This window comes from Hakea prostrata, chromosome 10 (genome assembly GCF_041222555.1).
Source record: "Hakea prostrata isolate BN-2017 chromosome 10, UWA_Hpros_2, whole genome shotgun sequence".
Classification (NCBI taxonomy): domain Eukaryota; kingdom Viridiplantae; phylum Streptophyta; class Magnoliopsida; order Proteales; family Proteaceae; genus Hakea; species Hakea prostrata.
In genome coordinates, this window is record NC_142609.1 from 41,348,655 (window position 1) to 41,368,233 (window position 19,579).

A 19,579-nucleotide genomic window follows, 5' to 3' on the forward strand; every position below is an offset into this window, starting at 1 on the left:
AATCAGATGAGGTTTAAATGGCTTTTTTTTATCTTTTTCTTTAATGGATGTGGATCATGGCAATTATTGGGTGCCCTGGCCAATGCTCTTTAAAACACAAGAATCTGCAAGTGTTCCAAAGGTCATCAGCACGAATGATGAGAAATGGTAAGTGAAGCCTGTCATGCTTGCATTCAGAAATCTCTTGCATTGATGAACAGCTATGATTGTTGCCTCAATGTAGCTCATGTGGCCCAGAATTTGGTGGATGCATTAATCTTAGATCATCGCTCAACAGGATTTTTTGGGTAGAATGAAAAGAAAAATGTGAATGCTCTTTTTACAAAAATATACATGAATTCTGGCAAATCATAAATGGAAGATTAAAGCGATTCGAAATGGGAAAAAAAAAATAAAAAATTGGTTCAGATGGGAATGACCGGATTCATAAATGGGAAGAATCATCAAAGAATTGGTTCAGAGGATAATGACTTTAACACTTCTTAGAATTAAGTCAGGTTCCGCTCCTTTTGATGATATATAAAATATTTATAAAAGTGCAAGCTTCAAAAAAAAATATAATTAAAAAAATTCCCATTTTGGTAACATCATAATTACACGAATTCGTTTTTTTTTTTTTCTTTAAATAATTACTTTAAGATTATGTTAATGTATGTAATATATAGTCACGAATTACATATACATCTAGACCCTAAAATGAGGTCTTAAGTACTAACACTCCATTTTATATTTGAAAAACACATGAGTCTCATTCTATTAGAATGGTTACTTGTACAATCGGAAATACCATTATATCATATGTATAATGGAATGGAAAAACTTTATCTACTTTTCTCTATTAGACTTATTCTCGTTTACTAAAAAAAAATAAAAATTAATAAGTAGCAATGTTTTGATCCGTATCTTCAAGTATTGAAACAAAACAATTCAAACAAAAAAAAAAAAAAAAAACCGATGAAATATCATAGTCAACCTAGAAATTGAAGTGGTTTAAGGATATGATGGTAATGTAGGGACCGATCTATCAAATGCTTATGAATCTCCAAATCCTTCAAAGCTTTTCAATGACAAGATGCCTAGTAATATGATAACAATAGCCAGGTAATCCATTTTCATTACTACAACCTGTTTTTTACCACGCCCATTTCTCCTGAGATTTCTCTTTTTACCCACATTTGTATCCACTTTGTCACTCTCCATCTTGGAACTTGGAAGGAGATGGTGGAGGAGATGAAGAAGTATGAAAATACTAAAGAGTATTGTTGGGCTTAGTGATGAAAATCACTTTATCTTTTGTTTGAATTCAAATTTGAATTTGGTGGGTGCCACTTAGTGTTAAACATGGGTTAGGTGTTTGGTTTCATTAAGAGGGTCTTGGGAGAGATAAATGGGGTGAAAAAAAGATAGTTTCTAGGGACTTCTAAAATGGGTTTTGAGCAAAAACGAGATTGCACTTTAGGTGTCTTCTTCTTCTTGTGGTTTTACAAAAAAATGGTTTATTCTCTCTTGTATTTTTCTCCATTGCAATTCCATTGAAGCTTGAGCTTGGATTGAAGGGTTTTCTTCAAGAGCTTGAGGTGGAAGGGTTTTCAAGGAGGTTTGAGTGGTGGTGTGACCGGTTGAGGTAACATTGTATTATTCTCAAATCTTGTACTACTTTAAAGATTAAAATAGTGAAATCCTTCCCTATGGTTGTAGCTAATCTCGAATATTTCGAATTAGTGAATCACGTAAAATTCTTGTGTGTTGTTTGCATTTCTCTTTCATTCTTGTGGTGGTTTGTTGTTTATTTGCTTTGTGATTGTCTTTCAAATTATTTGCACAAGATCCTTGGTTTATTTTTGTACATTTGGGTGATTTGCTTAACTACCCGGTTCCTTGGTTGGGTCTTGTCTTCTACAAGTATAATGATCGAACACTTGGACACTTGGACTCCATTATCATCTTCGTCATCAGTTAAAGAAGAAGAAGAGAAGCAAAGAATGGATCTTTCTTCACAGCCTTGAATCAAAACAGAAAAATGCCCATTGCTCCTATCGAAATCTTCATTGGAACCATTCTAAGGCTTGAAGTAGTAACTGTGGATAGCAAATGGGAGCCTTCACATTCTTCGATGTTTTCCATTGCTGAAACATCCAAAAATGGTGGATGCAATCAACCTCATAGAGTGCTTTGATACAGATGAAGATGGTGAATGAAAATATTAATGTCGCCGAATGGTTGCGAACTGCGAACCCAAGACCTCCCCGTGGGAGGTTACGGGGAGGTTGAGCCTTTAACCGCTTTATTAAGAATCAAAGAAAAATAAACAATTGTTTTAACAGTTTTCACTAACTAATTTGACTAATGTGTGTCCAATGAAAACCCAACTTTGGGGTATCTCGGTTTTTCAAACATAAAGTGGGGTATAAGTGCTTTAAAGCCTTTACTTTGGGTGCTGGTGTAATTTGCTCTTTATTTTATCATAACTATATCCTTTATATTTCAAGCTACGTATCAACTATATATAACTTTATTTTTAGGATAAGAGGGTTAAGTGATTTAACATCTATTGTATTTTCAATTCCTATAATACCCACTTTACTGAATTTGCATACTCTATAGTTTGCAACCTTGCAATTTCTTATAATTAATCAATACGATTGTGACAAGTGACAATAAATTATCCAGCAATCATAATTAATTGTGACGGTTGAATAAATTATTATCATGTGTCACAATCCTAAAGATTAATTGTTGGGGATTACAAATGGACAATCCTAAAGATTAATTGTTGGGGATTACAAATGGACTTGTAGAGGATGTGAATCCCTCTTCATTTTTCAAACATGTTTTCATTTTGTTAGAATGAAAATAAAAGAGGAGGGGAATAAGAGGAACAACAATGAAATTTTTATATATAATTATTAAAGAAAATTCAGCTAAGGCATATATGTCTTTTTTATTTAAAATTAACGATGTTGGTCATAAATTCTCTTTTTTTTTTGGTAAAAAAACCTTAAAATGGGATGAACCGGTAGCTTCAGAGTAATAGAAGTCTAAAAGCCACGGAGTGGAAGGGTGTGCCAAATCACCTTCCATAAATGGGCGAGGCGTCCGAGCCAGGACCGTCAACTAAGTTGTTATTTTAGAAATGAAAGAAACTTTACAACTCATGAAATATGATTTCAAAGTCGTAATATCTAAGACCGCTTCCCCAATTAGATCTAAATTCTAAAGGGGTGTAAATTTATTAGTTTGCAAACCCCTGAGATATTCTTATAATTTGCTCTATATGCTAATATACTATTTGAGCAAATTGCATTGATACCCCAAAATGGAGGCCTTTAAGTACTCACACCCCACTTTATTTTAAAAAATCAAAGACTCCAAAATTGGATTTTTGTAGGATATATTTGTCTAATTTGTCAATAAAAATATATTTATTATAGGGATATTTTTTTAAATAAATAGTAATTTAACTGTTTTCAGTGATAAATTTGATAAATATATCTAATAAAAATTCAATTTTGGGGTCTCTGTGTTTTTTAAACATAAAGTGAGGTGTCAGTGCTTTAAAGTTTCCATTTTGGGTGCCAGTGTAATTTGGTCAAAGTATTTTTTTTGGGGTAAAATCTGTATATTTATATACGTGAATCATAAATCAGCAATACCAATATGCATATGTATATTAAAAATTAGTAATACCTGTATTTATTAGTGTATTGTACATGGGTGTTATACGAATAGTCAAGTGTCGGCTAATAAAAAATTATTATATTATAAAAACGGAAAAAAAATATAAATACGTTTGTTTTTCTTTTTGGTTGAATATATAAATATGTTTGTTTACTTGTATCACTGTCTCTCTGGTTCATTTCTTTCTCTTTTTTTTTTTTTTCCTTCTTTCTATTCGTAGGCGGAGCGCTTTTGATTTTTGAGAATCTCTCGGAATTCATGTCGGTATGATTACGCACTCGAATTTCTCTTCCAGACCCTGATTCAATTCTTGATAAAGAAAAACAACTTCCAAGTTTAATCGTTGCGTTCAAAATGTGTTGCGTTTGGTTTTGAGATTCATTGGATTTGATGTTATTATTCTGGATTTTGATGTTGTTTTTATGGATCATGTTGTTGTTCTTGATGGTTTTTAGGAATTCTACTTTTGACTTTCATTATTTTTGCGAGTTGCTTTATTTTAGGTGAAGTGAGCTGATGTTAACTTCTGTTAGATTTTGGGAGTTCGCCCGTGTTAGATTAACCTTTTGTGGAACTGAATTGAATTAGGTTGTGTCTCGTGGATTTATTTGGAGTTGCTTCTGTTATTTATTGTGCTTTTTGCCCTTTTTTGGGTCAACGGATTTGATGGGAGTTGGTGATGCATTTATGATAGATATTCTGCGATTACTTCAGTTTTTTGGTCCCTCCATTTCCATCTGAAGTTTCTCCTTTTCCTTGAGTGTTCGATTAGTTGCTTTCCTTGTGCTAATTTTAATTGGAGAAGAAAAAGAGCCTTCTTTCCTTCCTCCAGCCGTCCTGTTAAGGGGTTTAGACGGGTGCGTGTATTCTGTGAGGGTATTGATTACATTTGTTTTTGTTGGAGGATGCACAAGTAGGTCAAACAGGTCGCACAAGTAGGTCAAACAGGTCCTGAAAATGAGACTTAAGCTGGGCAATGGTGGACTGGGTGACCATTAGTTATTTTCTATCTCCTATATATGATAAACTTATTAGGTAAGGTTGCAGTTTATGAACAGTGAATACTGCCTGAAGGACAGCAGATCTTCCCTGATAGAGGAAGAAATTTCTTATAACTATTAGGAATTCTAACTCAGATGAAACACTGTTGCTGTTATTCTAAACTGTGACACCCTCCACCCAAAGCTCTACTGTTTCCTGGAGACTGGAATGGAGCAGCTTGTTCATCACTCCTTTTTGTTCGGGTTTCTCCTAAACACATGATTTTGCATTCCATTTTCTTTGAAAGCTGATCTTCCAGGCTGTGATCTTGGCCATAGTGCACATTACTTTCTTTTCTTACACCTATTGTCTTCAAGTGTTTTGACTTTCTTCTTGTTCCTGACTCTGATGCAAGTCTCTTGTAAATTTTCATAAGTTCGTTGTTCTGCTTGATTTATTCTTAGGATTCTCTTGCCAAGGTATGCGCTTCTGTTTTTTTTATCCCCCCCCCCCCCCCCACCCCCACCCAAAGGAAAAGAAGAAAAGAAGAAAAAAAAGATCACCTAGAGTTTCTCCAACTTTGTGAGTGTTTTTGTTAGGGACATTTTCAAAGAGCTGGTTATGACCTCTCATGTATTGTTAGTCTTCATTAACATAAATCTTACTACACATCATTCATGGATTTCTCAACATGGGAAAAGGGTTACTTTGTCCCTTGGACCCTACTGATGGGTAAAGAACTCATCTAGTGTGCTAGCAAAAGGTTTGATAGCCTTAGGCATGCATCCATGCTCCCCAACTTGCTCCCAAAACTATTCCTGTGGAACTTTGATGAAGAAGTCTATCAAACTTTGTCATAGGCTCTCTTTGCCTAGCTCACTAAGAAATTGCTTGTTGAACTTCAACAGTTTCCTCTAGAGTGGCACTTAGCCATACGATCTTGTTCATGGAAAAAAAGGGAGACTGCCTTGTAAGTTATAGCAGAAATACGGGTCCATCATCTGGAATTATTTTCCCTTTTGGAGTTGGATGATAGTGAAGAGGGAAGAAATGTATACCTGGTGGCTTGATGCTACTTGTTAAATGTTGGGAGGGGATACAACAACAAGAAGATAGTGGTTGCAAGTTCAGACAATTAGTCTGAGATATTTTTGTAATAGGGCCTGGTAATACAAAAGTTTTACTGGAAAATAGAAGTTGAGCCTGATTGAAGCCTCTAAGAATCCCCTGCCAATCTCTGAGATAATTTAGAAGCGAATTTTCTTAAAAAATGTATAACAGAAAAGAGAAATCAGAAATGGCTCTAGGGATGGTAGAACAATAACAGCCTCAGCTATAAGGCAGAAGGGACTTCAGATTATTCACCATTATCACATCCCTTTCCTTGAACATTGTGTAGAGTGGATTGCATGGTACCTTATTTCTCTGTGATTATTGATGTGGTAAAAGGGTATACCCAGTGCATAAGGCTTCCAGTCACTATTGAGTTCGGGAAGGGTCATAGCTTATGCAGCCTTTGTATTGTTGATGCGGTGTGGCCCTTCGAGAAACTTTTTCTGTGGATAATAATAGTGCAGGACTTTAGACTCAAGGACTATTATCTGCTTATCCTTGTGTAAGACAGTTGACATAGGGGTGCCACAACTGGATACTTAACTTATGCCTTTCCCCTCCTTTAACTCCGCTCCACACCCCCCCCCCTTTTAAAAAACCCCAAGGGAAAAAGGGTCGCCAAGTGAAAGTTGTAATTGGATACTGATGCAGGGATCTTTTTGTTGCTGTTGATGACTTGGTTTACTGTTTTCAGCCAATCAAGAGTTACCATTTTTATAAATCTTGTTAACTCTTAATTATAGTATCACTTTTTCTTGAAGAAGCATGGCGACAAATTACTGGTCTTTTCAGTTAAACTGTTGATTCATGTAGATATATCCATTTTTCTTTTGGTGTGTTTTCTCCTGGATTGTTCTCTGTGTAGATATTTTACTTTATCAGTACAATTTTCCCCTTGGTGTTTAAAGAAGACACATTTTCAGAAGCTTCTTTTACTATTAAGTTGGAGTCAAAATTTTAAAATGCTGATAATATTAGCGCTATAACATTTTCTGGATGATTTCCAGAAGAATTTGAGAATTTTTTTTTGAGTTTAATAGTTGTTCATTGATGGTTTTTACTTTACCTTGTGGTTTTATTAATGGGATAAGGAAATGTATAAAAAATGGTTGCTTGACGGTAATACCCTATCAGCTTTCATAACTAACTGTCCCTTATATTATACTTATTTCAGTATCTCTATAGCGTATATGCTACCAAATAATCTTCTTCTTTTTCGTTCCTCAATGATTTGGTTTGCTTCCTGGTTTTTGAGTTGGATCTACTATGGTTGGAGTTGGATTATTCTTTGTTCTCCTATGTCGGCTGGTGAATGACAAAGTGACTTGTGGAATCGAAGCCTGCTTCATGTGGGAAACACATTCACAATCTCCAGTCCGCCTACAAGCTAAGTGATAAAACATGAGCATTTTTTTCAAAAGTATGGTCTACATGAGAGAAAGAGACATTTGACGAAATATTGGGGGTGCTGAGTGCTTTTGTTAGGAAATCTTGCTCAACAGTGAGTCACAGAATTACAAGAAAAGTAATTTGATAAAATAAGTTATTCCATAAGGCAGAAGAACAAGTAATTATTGGTTACTTCTAAACTGGGGTCTCCAAGACACTGCATTAGTCCTGGCCTTATAAACTCTGCTTAAGTCCTTTCCTTTCTGTTGGTTTTAGCAAGAGCGAATTGTGGACTATTGCAGAAAGGAGTTTACGATGGACAGGATCCCATGCTAGGATTGGTCTTCTGCCATCTTCTTGCACCTAATTGTATGTTCTAGTTAAATGCACGTTTGCTTGATAGATGTGGTTGTTGTAAGTTTTATTTTCATCTCCATTCTTTATGGGCATGCAACTTAATTAGTTCCTGGCTGAAAAAAAAAAAATTCAGATTTTGGTTCAAACTTTCTGAGTGATAGCCACCTTTTAGTAAAATTTCCTATCCTTTTTTTTTTTGGATGAATGAATAAATAAATTAAAGGAACGAAACACTGAAATACAAGAAAGATCCAAATAAGGAAGGATCAAAGAAAATGATGGAATTGGCAGTTGAGTCCCCAGAAAGCAACAATGAGCCTGTTCCTTGGGGAATCAACAACCGGGGGATGGGGAATACAAATAAGCCTAGAAGATACATCAAAGTAAATAGCATTCCAAATCAAGTCGAGAGAGCGGGATTTGAAAGTCCAACGCCTGAGATTATGCTCCCACCACAGATGGTGGACCATGGCACCAAAGACAAGCTTTACCTATTTGGTCACAAATAGAGGAACCTGAAAAGTTACTCAATATCCAAGACCAGACACGATCAAACCCAAAAGAACGACGGGAGCGGGGCCAAATGTATGCAAGGGCTTTCCTTCTGAAGGAACTAGAGAAAGGGCAAGAAAAAAACAAATGCTCGATTTCCTCAGTACCAATCCATAAAATGATACAATTGAGGTTCACAGGGATGTGGCGGGTGATAAGGAAAGTCTAGCTTGGGAGGGCTAAGTTTAGGGCTCTCCAAAGGGTAAGAGAGTGACGGGGAATGTGACCTTTGAACCAAACTAGGGGGGCCAATAGGGGGAGGGGGATTGAACCAAGTTCCAAGTAGAAGACGTGATGAAGGATTTGGTGGTGGAAGGTAGCCAAACTAGAGTATCATGGGTGGAGGGAATGATGGGGAGGAGAGTGTTCCAGACTTGTGTGAGACTAGGGTGGGGGAGAGGGATCCAGGAACCATCGGAGATGAAATCCGATAAATGGGCGGATTTGGGGATGCGGGTTTCATAGATAGTGCCGGGGGGGGGGAAGAGAGTGAGGAGAATACCCATCGGATGCCATGGATCTAGCTAGAAGTTAGTGGAGAGGCCCGAAGAAATTTGAGCGGTAATGGTAGGGAGGGCACGGGGTCTAAGGAGAAGAAGCTGCCTTCAGATCCAGGAAGGGTTGGAAGGGATGGGGACAGTCTAGAAAGAGTCAAATTTGAGAAGGTAAGGGTACATCCAATTGACCCAAATGGAATCGTGTCTGGAAACAATTTTCTAGACGAGTTTGAGCAAAGCAGCAGAATTGGCCTCTTGGATGTGTCAAATTTCTAGGCCCCCCTTAGCTTTAGGCCGACAGATGTTAGACCAACTGATGGGATAGAGGAATCACGAGGATTCCTGACCCTTCTAGAGAAAGGCATAGAAGAGAGATTCCTTATTATTATATAGAGAAACCAGATTTTTTTTCTTCCAATTGTATGGTGGTCTTCTAGCTGTGGATAATTGAGTTAACTTTAGATATTTGATTCCTTGTATAGTGTAGGCTGTGTTGCACTGCAATAAGGATCCTATCATTGCCTAGCATATTCAATTAGAAGGGATGTGATTCCAGGTACAGAGAGATCTGTTTAGCATGCAATGAACTTATAATGTTGTGCTTCCATTTGATGGCATTGATGGAGGACTTAAAAAGAAAAATAAGCTTTTGTGGTTATTCTGTTATTGATGATTTTATATGAATTTAGGTTTATGGAAGCAAGGGATTCAGGTTTAAAGAAGAATAGGCTTTTATGGTTATTGATGATTTTGTATGAATTAAGGTTTTATGGAAGCAAGAGATTCCCGAGCATATTCAGTTGGAAGGGATATGTGTCCAGGTGCAGAGTGATCCATTTAGCATTCAGTGAACTTATAGTGTTGTGCCTCCTCCATTTGACGGGATCGATGGAGGACTTAAAAAAGAAAAATAAGGTTTTATGGTTATTGTTGAGTTTGTATGAGTTAAGGTTTAGCAAGAGATTCAGGTTTAAAGGCTGAACTCTTGCATAGGTAATGTATCTGTATGTGTATTGGTGCAACATGTGATCTTTGATAACTTAGTTTCATAAGGTTGACGGGCTTTAAGGATTGTAAATATTGAATTGATGTAAGGTACTGACTTTAGGGTATAGGGTTTTTGAATTGAGTTTTGTAAGGCTGTTAACACTCAAATGATAGCTTAATGTTAAAGGTTGATGTGTAATGAGATTAGGATTTGGCATGGCAATGTGGGTGATCACAGCATATGGATGGACAGCTGTAAATCGGTGCAGAAAAACAGGAGAGTTGAACGAGTACAGAACAATAGTCCCTGCAGTTGATCTGGTTTTTATCTTGGACAAACCGAGTAGATGGAATTACACAATGTCAGAAGCTTGTCCCTTTATCAAACTATAGGCTTCTATTGGCAGGTGGACAACTTCATTAGGGAAGTTGATTAGTGTACAATATCTTGTGCCCTACCTTCTAGAATTTTGGGCCTTGCATGATCTGTCACATGATGGATATTATGACACTACAATGTTCCTATGTCGTCTGTGCAGGAGAACAAACCCATGAAAATGGAAGTGTTTGCTTCCACCTAGGCAGTGGTTAGATGGTAAATTATGTGTATGACAGTTGTAAAACCCCATTCCTTCACTGTTTTGTATGGTAATTATGCAGTGACACGTCTCTTATATATTTGTATGTGGCTCCTTTTCAAGTGTCTGAATTATGGCTTTTTACCAGGACAAGGGTCGGCCTCTGCCAAAGTTTGGTGAATGGGATGTCAATGACCCTGCTTCAGCAGAGGGTTTCACTGTAATATTCAACAAGGCCAGGGACGAGAAAAAGACTGGTGCCAAGCCCGACTCACCTGGGAAGGATGAGCTTGCATTCAGGCATGCTGCTGATCCTGTCAAGCCCCAGGGTGTAAGTTCACTTGTTCACCTGATCTCCCTGTTGTCTTTTCTACTTTCTGCATAAATATGCTGCTTTCAGCCTCTCATCATCTTTATTTCATTTTGATTACAAAATAGCTTTCTAGCTAGGCAGGTTTCTGTTGTCAATTTCTGATTAATCCACCTTGCAATTATTTATATGACATACACAATCATGGATGATGGCTCAATTTGAGAGGTTATCTTCCTTGCAAAATATAGGGAAATCTTCCATAATGTCCATGGAGGACCCTTGTAAATAAAACAAAGCTAACTGTATATGTTAATCATCATATAACCATGGTCTTGTCTGTGTACTTCAAAATGCACCCATCTTTATGTGTATGTAGATACAATCTGAAGTCTCAGCTCAGGCCTTGCCCGCCCAGTCCTACTTGGCCTGGAAATCTCAGCCTGCTTTAGCCTTTAGCTGCTTAGTGAAATGATGAAACCAGGCCCTGTCTGGCTTTGGTGTACTTGTGCCAGACTTGCTAGGCCAAAGTATCAATGTGGTGAATGTAATAGTGGAACCTTCATCATTAGGTTTTATATTCATCTGATTTGGTTGATTTTTTAGCCTTTAGAATGAAATACTCTATGCAGTTGATGTTCCATCTAGGGTGGGGTCTGTTGTTATGAGCTATACTCTAGTCTTTATTTGTTCTAAGAACATTCTTGTGTATGATGTCAGATATTAGATGCTCATAGTTAGTCTTAGACCTTAAAATGGGCTGCTCAATTGAGAAATTCATACATGGCACCGATTAAGTCTAGTTGGTGATTTGTTTCATTCATGTGCCCATGAACTTCATATGTTGCCTATTCAATTTTTAAATTCTCTTTGCCCCAGGGCTATGACAATTGGATTATTGCTTGCTACAGAAGCATATACCTGGTCAGGTTGTGAAGCAAGACCTTCATTGGTGACTGGATAATTTTTTTCCCCTAGTCTCCATTAGGGTTTGTATTGCTAAATTGGTGGATAAACTCGCAAGAAAATTATAAGATGACCATCCAGAAATATGAGTTACTGCTTTGATCCTATGGTGTCTATGGCAGTTATGCTGACAACATACTATTTTGCAGAAAAAATGGTTTTGCTGCGTCCAACCTGCATATGCAGAGTCCTGACAGAAGGGGCTCTAACTTGGTAGAGCCTTGGTAGAAAGTGATTTCCATCAGGCTCTGCCATAATCTCTGAGAAGATTGGAACGGTAGTTACAGAAAGGCTGTGATGAGTCTTGCCAGAATTGGTTTGTTGTGCTGTAAAACTGGGGCTGAATGGAAATGTGGGTTTGAGAGGATAATGAAAGAGAAGACAAAATGCTTTATTGTATTTATAATCCTGTGTGTACTAACTGGTTGGGTACTATTTGAAGCTGAGCTCGGCTTCCCTTCCATTTCCTTCAATTTGCTGTTGGGGCTCCACTGGTTTGTGACTATTTTTCTTTTGATGATGTTATACAGGAGTTAAGTGGATTTGGTTATTGTGTATAGTTAATACAGGTTCATGGTTTTTTGGATATGTGCAATTGTCAGACAAAGCATTATGCCTTCAGAATTAAACCAACGTCTTGAATTGCAAGGAAAGCCAAATAGCTCCCTTAAAGAAAGAGAGCAGATTATAGGGCATTATGGATCAGTTATATGTATCAATGTCACAATTTCTCATGCTTATTTAGAGTTTTCCTAAAATGAAGGAAGCTGATAAATAGCATGCCATTTTATCTAATACAGAGGCACAAAGAATAGCAATAAAGCACAAACAAGCGATGTAATTGTAGTGGAGGTAGGCATGCGTCCCTTGTCTTTGCGGATGAAGAGTGCTTCATAGATGGGGATGTTAATGGCGACCACAAGCCCAGCAATAACAATTTCTGAGACGAAAGTTTCCAGAGCTGATACTTGCATAGCCGTAAGTATCCTCATCAATCCCCCCACAAGGCTGAAAAGGTTGAACAGAGCCACTGTTGCTATGATGGTAAACATAGGAGAAGTGGCACCAAACTCAAAAATTCCCTGCTCATATCTCTTGAATGTCTCCTCTTCATCTACTTTCGCTGTGATTACAAATGTTGTTTCCGAAAAACCCAGTTGCTTGACCACGGTGTCGATGAAGCCGAATAGAAATGAAGACATCCTCCGAATCAACACCATTCTCTGTAATCTCCACCACTCCTCTACTGTGTTTTTACACCACATTGCTTCAACTAGGCTGTATGCATTCTTGGCCACAAATACATATGCAAATGGTAGAAACCATAAGCTAGACATCTGAAAGCATCACCAGATTAATAGGGATTAATTAGAGGTATGCCAGTTTGTTGTGTGGAGAGAGAGAGAGAGAGAGAGAGAGAGAGAGAGAGGTTCAGCTTTACCTTTGGGAACAAGGAAATGCCCTTGAAGAGGCAAAGAGAAGGGACAAACACATAGTAGAGAGTTGGTAGAGAGTTAGCAGCCCATAAGCAGTAGACACAGTAGCCCATCTGGTGCCCTAGTTTTAACTTTCCTCTCCCATACAGGAAGGGACAATACTGAGATAGGAAAATTTGAAACATCCCTGCAGACCATCTCTGGAATTGTACCAGATGTTGAAGTAGTGTGGTTGGAGCAGTTCCTAAGAAGCCAGGTCTCTCTGGATTGCAATAAATGGGTTTCCAACCTCTGCACTGGATTGCCAAGCCTGTTATTATGTCCTCTACTGGACACCCATACATTAACCCCATCTGTAATATCCATTCCATAAGCACATCAGCAATTTATCTAGTGATCAGAGAGATGAGAGAATGGGTTGAGGTGGGGAATTCCAGAAACAAATGTGTGAGAGAAGCTACCTCCTTTCCCCACTGGGTACCCATCTCATAGGTACAGCTTGCCAGTGGTTTACATTTCTCTGCTACTTCTTTGCTGCTCCTTTCTTCCTTCCTCTCAATTTTTCTTTTCTGTTTTCCTCTGAACTCACTACTGTATTTCATTCCACAAAGTGCCTCTCTCCTATGAAAACACCCAGTGCCACAGTACAGAGCCCCACCAAATCCATCTACACCTGCAAGTTCCAACTATTGAAAAAGAACAGAGCAGCAAATCAAGTAAACTTATCAGTATTCCATCTAATACCTTCTTAAACATAAGTTGATCGGATATTACTTTGTTATTACTCACCTCATTGACTACCTTATTTTCATTGCTGTAAATATCATTCTCCGTAACATTATAGTATTTCTGTGGGAACTGTACATATGATATCTCATGACCATTCACTTCATCCAAGAAGAAGCATAAAACATCTCTCAGTGTTCCTGAATCATTTGAGTACATGTCACAGTCGACATTGAGTATGATCTCCCCATTGCTTATCTCCGACGACGCCCGAATCTTCAAAACAGAAGCAAAACAACTAACAAGTATAAGCAACGAGGAAACCCTAGCTCTTGAATTTAGAGGTGTTCAAATTTGTTTACCAAGGCATTCATGGCACCAGCCTTGAAATTGTGAGGATATTGTGGTCTTTTCTCACGTGCCAAATAAACCAAAGTTGGCAAAGGAACTCCTTGGATATCCACCTCATTTGGGTCACTTCCATCAATTATTATCTGGAACATATAATAAAAACAAATGAATACTGTAATCAGGGATGGAGTCCAGATATCGATCTTGTCAGGGTAAAGGGCTAAAGGCCTATGGTCCTCTCATATTTTTGAACAACATATTAAAGTGAAGCCCCCTTCTGTATATTTGATAAAATGAATTAGAGGTGGGATTTTCAGTGGATCCCACATGAGTCCTATGCCTAATATGTGATGGAAAAGTGTGCGAGGAAGACAGATCTCTATCTTGACGGATTGATGATCTAGACTCGGACTAATAACATCCAAAAAAACCATCATATTATTATTTTAAAGACAAAATGATAGAAATGAAACACCTGAAGAATAGTATGATGATCCCTTTTAGTTACTCCAACATTCCACTCTGAGAATCCTTTGTGTTGTTCCCTCACTTCTTCAGGAACTCTGCCTAATTCAGATGCCAAATTGACCATTTTCTTCATATTTTCATACAATTCCTAAAAAAACAAAAGCAACAAGAGAGAGAGAGAGCTATAATCAGAATTAACAAGAAAAAGGAAAGGATGGTTCAACCGGCTCACTAGCTTTTTATCGTTTTAGTGCCCAAACCATATTCTCCTATACATATAGAGCTGCGAAGAAAGAAAGAAAGAAAGAAAACCTTAATTTGTATGAATCTGGATCCTTTATCCGCATAGAGAGGAAATTATCCAATCCACGTGGTTGAATTTTTTACACGTATTCAATTTCAAAGCAAGATCTTGTATTTTAGTACCAATGACTAATAGTATTAAACTATATTTTAATTAATTTACTAAAAAGAAGATGAGAATGATTATGTGTCAATAATCCATCCATATTACTAGGTTGGAAAATTTCTTTTGTGTGAATAGAGGATCCCAACTCGTTCATTACATGCAATTCATATCGGAAGCCTCAGTATTTTCTATAATGAAATGTGCATTAAAACCTGACAACCCAAACGAAGGTGGTATGTAAGGAGAAGATCACCTTCATGGTTAGCCATTCATCATCGGAGAAATGATCACCGTTGGATTTGAAGATTTCTCTAACAAAAACGGCATCAGGTGATCTGGGCTCCAGTTTGAACTTGTTACAGAAGGATATCCAATGCTTGGAGAAACGAGCAGCTTCTAAGAGAGCATAGAATGTTAAGTCAGAGCCTCCATCATCAGAGAGATAAACACTTAATTTCTCGGGTGGATAGTTATATGCCATTACAGATAACACGGTGTTTATCACCAAAATTGGTGGCTCCATCACCGGATCTGCTGTGCACACGAATATGTCTATGCTTGGAAGTTGTTTGTCTTCGTATCTGCTTCAAATGTTATGTTAACAAGCATTTGTTGTTAATAAAAGAGAGATCAACAATTCCGGAGAGAGAGGGATTAGCAAGATTTTCTTGTTCACGAACTGTAGGTAGAGAATTACACTACCCTCAACCCCCCCCCCCCCCCCATTATTCATTCGGGAAAGGGTCCACCTTTGTTAGCAAGATTTCCTTGTTCACAAATTGTGGGTAGAAATTGCACTACCCTCACACCCCTCCATTATTCATTTGGTAAAAGGAGCCATCTGTGGTCTATCTTGTTAGGAGTTGGGATCCTCTATCCATCGGAGTAGAAGACATTACTCCCCTCATGATTACTTGGGGAGATCCACCTCTATTCCACTTTTCCAATACTCAGAGATGGACCCCCGCCCATTCTAAACATGGGTTGAGATCTTCTATCCATTAGGGTGGAGGTTTGGGTAAAGGTCTGAGCATTCCTCACAGTTCTCCACCACATATTAAGAGGTCTACATTTGAATTTGAATAAGAAAAACTAGAGACTAGCATGCAATGAAAAAGTGAGAGAAAACATAGAGGTCTAAGATAAAGAATCTAGTACCACATAAAACGATGGACATTAGACAGACCTAGATCTAGTATTTGGATAGAAAGGATGAAAAAGAAAAGACACATCTAGTAGTTCAATTAAATTATGATAATTTTCGATAGCCACAAAGTCAAAGATAATAGTTTCCAAAGTTGAACAGTTAAAACGTGTCACACCTTCACCTATTACCATGAAAATTTTAATCGTCACCTTCAACAACTATAGACAAGAAAAAAATAAAAAACTAAAAAACATTATAGTTTTGCAGAATTGATGTTGGATCTGGATAAGTTTAGATGAAGAAAGTTTTGATTTTGTTTTTTCTATTCTTGGAAGAAGAAAGTTTGAAATTGAAGAACTTAAAAGACGGGTAGCTTGAGAGGTCGGTTACCTGAGCGAAAGAGTTTCCTTGAAGCAGGTGGTGTGACGATGAACAACGTTCCAGCGAACAGATTGAGTGATGATCCAATAGAAACTGAACCAAAGCTCTGCTGAGAACAATCCAAGCCACGCCCATCTTCCTGCTCCTGCTGTTGGGATATGAAAAACCCTGTAAACCCATACCATCACTATTCCCAGAAAGATGCTTGCTGCAAATATCTTGTACCCTATTCTTCTTCCCTTTGATTCCACCACTGTTTCAAACAGTGGATGAACATCTTCTTTCCTGCTCCCTTTATCTGCAAACCCCATGTCTCTAGCTCTCACGAATACAGCTACAGATAAAAATGGAAGAAATGTCAGACAAACTCCATCCAGTAAGAACTCTATGATTCAAAGTCTGCAAACCAGATATTATAATGAAAAACCCAACAAAAAACTTAAAACCAGAACAGGGTAACTCGGTTCAGTGTCTTTCAGTAGTTCTTTTGCTTCCAAGTCCTGTGGCTAAATCCAACCGTTCCTCCTTGGAAGAATGTATTATCTCCCCTGTTTCTACAATTAGGTGTTCTAGTTCTATCTCTGCCGGCCTGTACATAAAAAAAGGGATAATATATCTATTATTGCAATAGGTCAATAGTGTGGCTCATTTGATTTTGTCTTGTTTAGCTCTATGAAAGAAAAAACCAAAAAAAAAAAACAACCATTCAATGAACCCTCTTTTCGATTAGAATATTTTTATTATTGCATTTTTTTTGGGGTGAGATTATGATACTAATAGGTATCACAACATTTTTGTTTTTGGGGTGAGTTTTGTGGGCATACAACTCCTCTCATCGCATCTCTCCTTTGTGGTTGTTTTCATCCGTGCCCCATACCAATACCGAGATTGAATTGTCTATTGGCAATGTCTCTTTCAATCGCTTCAAGCAATTTCTGATTCTTTCATTATTTGTGATGAATTCAATGAAGTTATGATTGCCTCTGATAAATGTGGGCGGTTATTTCGGCCGTCACATGCACTCATTTTCCTCTAGAATCTAATTAACTCTTTTTCTTTGGTTAAACTACTAGGTATTGGTCCAACGTTCATATGGTCAAACCACAAAAAACTTTAGTTCTCAACTCTATGGAAAAATTAGACCGTGTGTTCTTTTTTCTCCTACCATTCTAAACATCTTTCTAAATCTAAAGCTTTGTAAACTCACGGCCATTGGTTTTGATCTTTCTTTCCTTCTTCTTAATACTAACCCTCCTTTGTTAAGTGGCATGAAATTATTTCACCACCAAGTTACCTGGCATGATCATGCAGATTTTTTTCCTAGGATCTTTCCAGCAATTGGGTAAGTCCAGTTAATGTTCCCCTTAACCAAAAGCTTGCTGATCTTGCCAAATTTCTTATAAGGTGGAATAATGGGAAGTTTGGGAATGTACAATCCCTTTGTGAGAGAATTGAAGCTGAACTTTGGGCTATTGAAACCTCATCCACCCCCAACTGGTTAGAATATAACCAAAAAAAGGCTTGGCTCGGTTGGATCTACAATGCCCAAGAAATGTTCTGGTTCCAAAAAGCTAGAAAACAATATATGTGGCGAGAGTGGTGATAGAAATACTAGGTTTTACCATCTTTCTTCACGTATTAATATCAAAAAAAAAAAAAAAAAAATTGAGTTCTTAAAAGAAGGGGATTGGGTCATTACTGAACTTGCTTTGATTGCTAATTGTTTTACTGATTACATGATTAAATTATACACTTCCCCCAAGCCTATTGATATTTCTTTTCTTGATGATATGTTTTTGCCTTCTCCCCTCATTCTTAACTCTAAGTGCATTGTTGATGTGCCTGATGAAGCGGAGATTAAATTTGTTGTTTTCTCTATTGGGGTCTTTTAAAACCCTAGGTTTTGATGGTTTCCAAGTGGTTTTCTTCTATAAATTTTGGGAGATAATAAAAAATGAAACTGTAGATTTTGTGCAGAATTTCTTTCATTGTGCTACTTTACCTTTTGGTGTTAATCACACCTTGTTGTGTTTTATCCCAAAGAGGGATGATCCTTCTGAAATGATTGACTTCAGACTCATTAGTCTGTGCAATGTTTCCTACAAGATTCTTGCTAAATTCTAGCCCATAGAATGAAACCTTTGCTAAGTGACTTCATATCTCCTTTTCAGGGTGCTTTTGTTCCAACTAGACAGATTCGTGATAATATGATGATTACGCATGAAGTTTTTCATTTCTTGTCACACACTAGGGGTAATTAGCAGGGTTTTATGGCCCTTAAGCTTAACATGTCTAAGGCCTATGATAGAGTTGAGTGGAAATCTCTTTTGAAAATTTTTGCAATGCTTAGGCTTTAACCCCAAATGTTGTGGCCTATCTCTATTCTAATCTCCTCTATCTCTTTTTCAATCAAAATCAATGGTTCTCCATATTCTTGGTTCACCGATAATAGAGGACTCTGACAAGAGTGTCCTCTAAGCTAAGTCCATATATATTCCTCTTTGTCATGGAGGTTTTAGTCAGATTACTTTCCAGTTTAATTAGAAGTGTCAATGCCTTTCAAGGCTTAAGGATTGCTAGGAATGCCCCTGAGATCTCTCATCTGTTCTTTGCTGATGACACATTTTTGTTTTATACAGCTAATGTGGAGGAAGCATGTGTGTTTCAAGTTATTATTGATTTCTTCTCTAACATTATAGGACATGTAATTAATTTGGAGAAGAGTGAAATTTTCTTTAGCAAGAATGTGAATTAGCATACTAAACATAAACTTGTTGGTATTTTGGGAGTTAAGCAGTTTGGCAAAAAAGCTCTCTACTTTGGTACTGACCTCTTTCCTTTTAGATCTAGAATCAAATATTTGCAGCCTCTCCTAACCAAAACGTAGAGAAAATTGAGTGGCTATAAAGCTTGCTCTTTGTCTTATGCTAGGAGACAAATTATTGTGCAATCTATGCTAGCTGTTTTGCCTGTCTATCATATATATTTAATACTCTCTCTTTCCTAAGGAAGTTTGCAGAAAAATGGATTCGTTGTATCACAGGTTTTGGCTTGGGCACGCTGCTTCTAGGTAAACACCTCACACTTATAGATTGGGATAAGTGTTGTATGACTAAAGAGAATGGGGCTTATGTTTCAAAAAGCTTGAGGATGTGAATTGTGCTATGCTTCTTAAACAAGGGTGGAGACTAATTAATGAACTAGAATCTATGTGGGCTAAATGCTTTAAAGCTAAGTACTTTCCAAAGACCTC

The 19,579-nt window shown here is 37.5% G+C and overlaps 2 protein-coding genes across 6 annotated transcripts; one reads left to right on the forward strand and one right to left on the reverse strand.

The window, feature by feature from the left end:
• The first annotated feature begins 3,837 nt into the window (after positions 1 to 3,837).
• NOI (RPM1-interacting protein 4 (RIN4) family protein) lies at positions 3,838 to 12,061 on the forward strand. The gene is made up of 3 exons (XM_089136506.1): positions 3,838 to 3,942; positions 10,281 to 10,463; positions 11,558 to 12,061. The coding sequence occupies exons 1-3, from the start codon at positions 3,937 to 3,939 to the stop codon at positions 11,600 to 11,602; spliced, it is 234 nt and encodes a 77-aa protein (XP_088992632.1). The 5' UTR covers positions 3,838 to 3,936; the 3' UTR covers positions 11,603 to 12,061.
• Positions 12,062 to 12,074: 13 nt separating this feature from the next.
• On the reverse strand, positions 12,075 to 16,932 carry LOC149003038 (cellulose synthase-like protein E6). Of its 5 annotated transcripts, none has more exons than XM_089136502.1 (9): positions 16,779 to 16,932; positions 16,336 to 16,660; positions 15,052 to 15,382; positions 14,397 to 14,537; positions 13,933 to 14,064; positions 13,634 to 13,846; positions 13,306 to 13,530; positions 12,850 to 13,197; positions 12,076 to 12,745 (listed from the first exon to the last, which is right to left on the reverse strand). In XM_089136502.1, exons 2-9 carry the CDS (start codon positions 16,635 to 16,637, stop codon positions 12,200 to 12,202), a joined length of 2,238 nt encoding a protein of 745 aa, XP_088992628.1. In that variant the 5' UTR covers positions 16,638 to 16,660; positions 16,779 to 16,932; the 3' UTR covers positions 12,076 to 12,199. The 5 variants fall into 5 exon arrangements, with proteins under 5 accessions (XP_088992631.1, XP_088992628.1, XP_088992627.1 ...); XM_089136501.1 differs by having other exon boundaries at positions 16,773 to 16,932; XM_089136503.1 differs by having other exon boundaries at positions 16,759 to 16,932.
• Positions 16,933 to 19,579: the final 2,647 nt, after the last annotated feature.

Bases quoted from the DNA above. Each gene is read 5' to 3' on its own strand.
- NOI (XM_089136506.1), top strand. The intron at 10,464-11,557 runs GTAAGTTCACTT...ACTATTTTGCAG, and splicing joins ATCCTGTCAAGCCCCAGGGT to AAAAAATGGTTTTGCTGCGT.
- LOC149003038 (XM_089136502.1), bottom strand. From the start codon at position 16,637: ATGGGGTTTGCAGATAAAGGGAGCAGGAAAGAAGATGTTCATCCACTG. The intron at 14,065-14,396 runs GTGTTTCATTTC...TATATGTTCCAG, and splicing joins ATCATCATACTATTCTTCAG to ATAATAATTGATGGAAGTGA. The intron at 12,746-12,849 runs GTAAAGCTGAAC...TGATGCTTTCAG, and splicing joins GCATTTCCTTGTTCCCAAAG to ATGTCTAGCTTATGGTTTCT.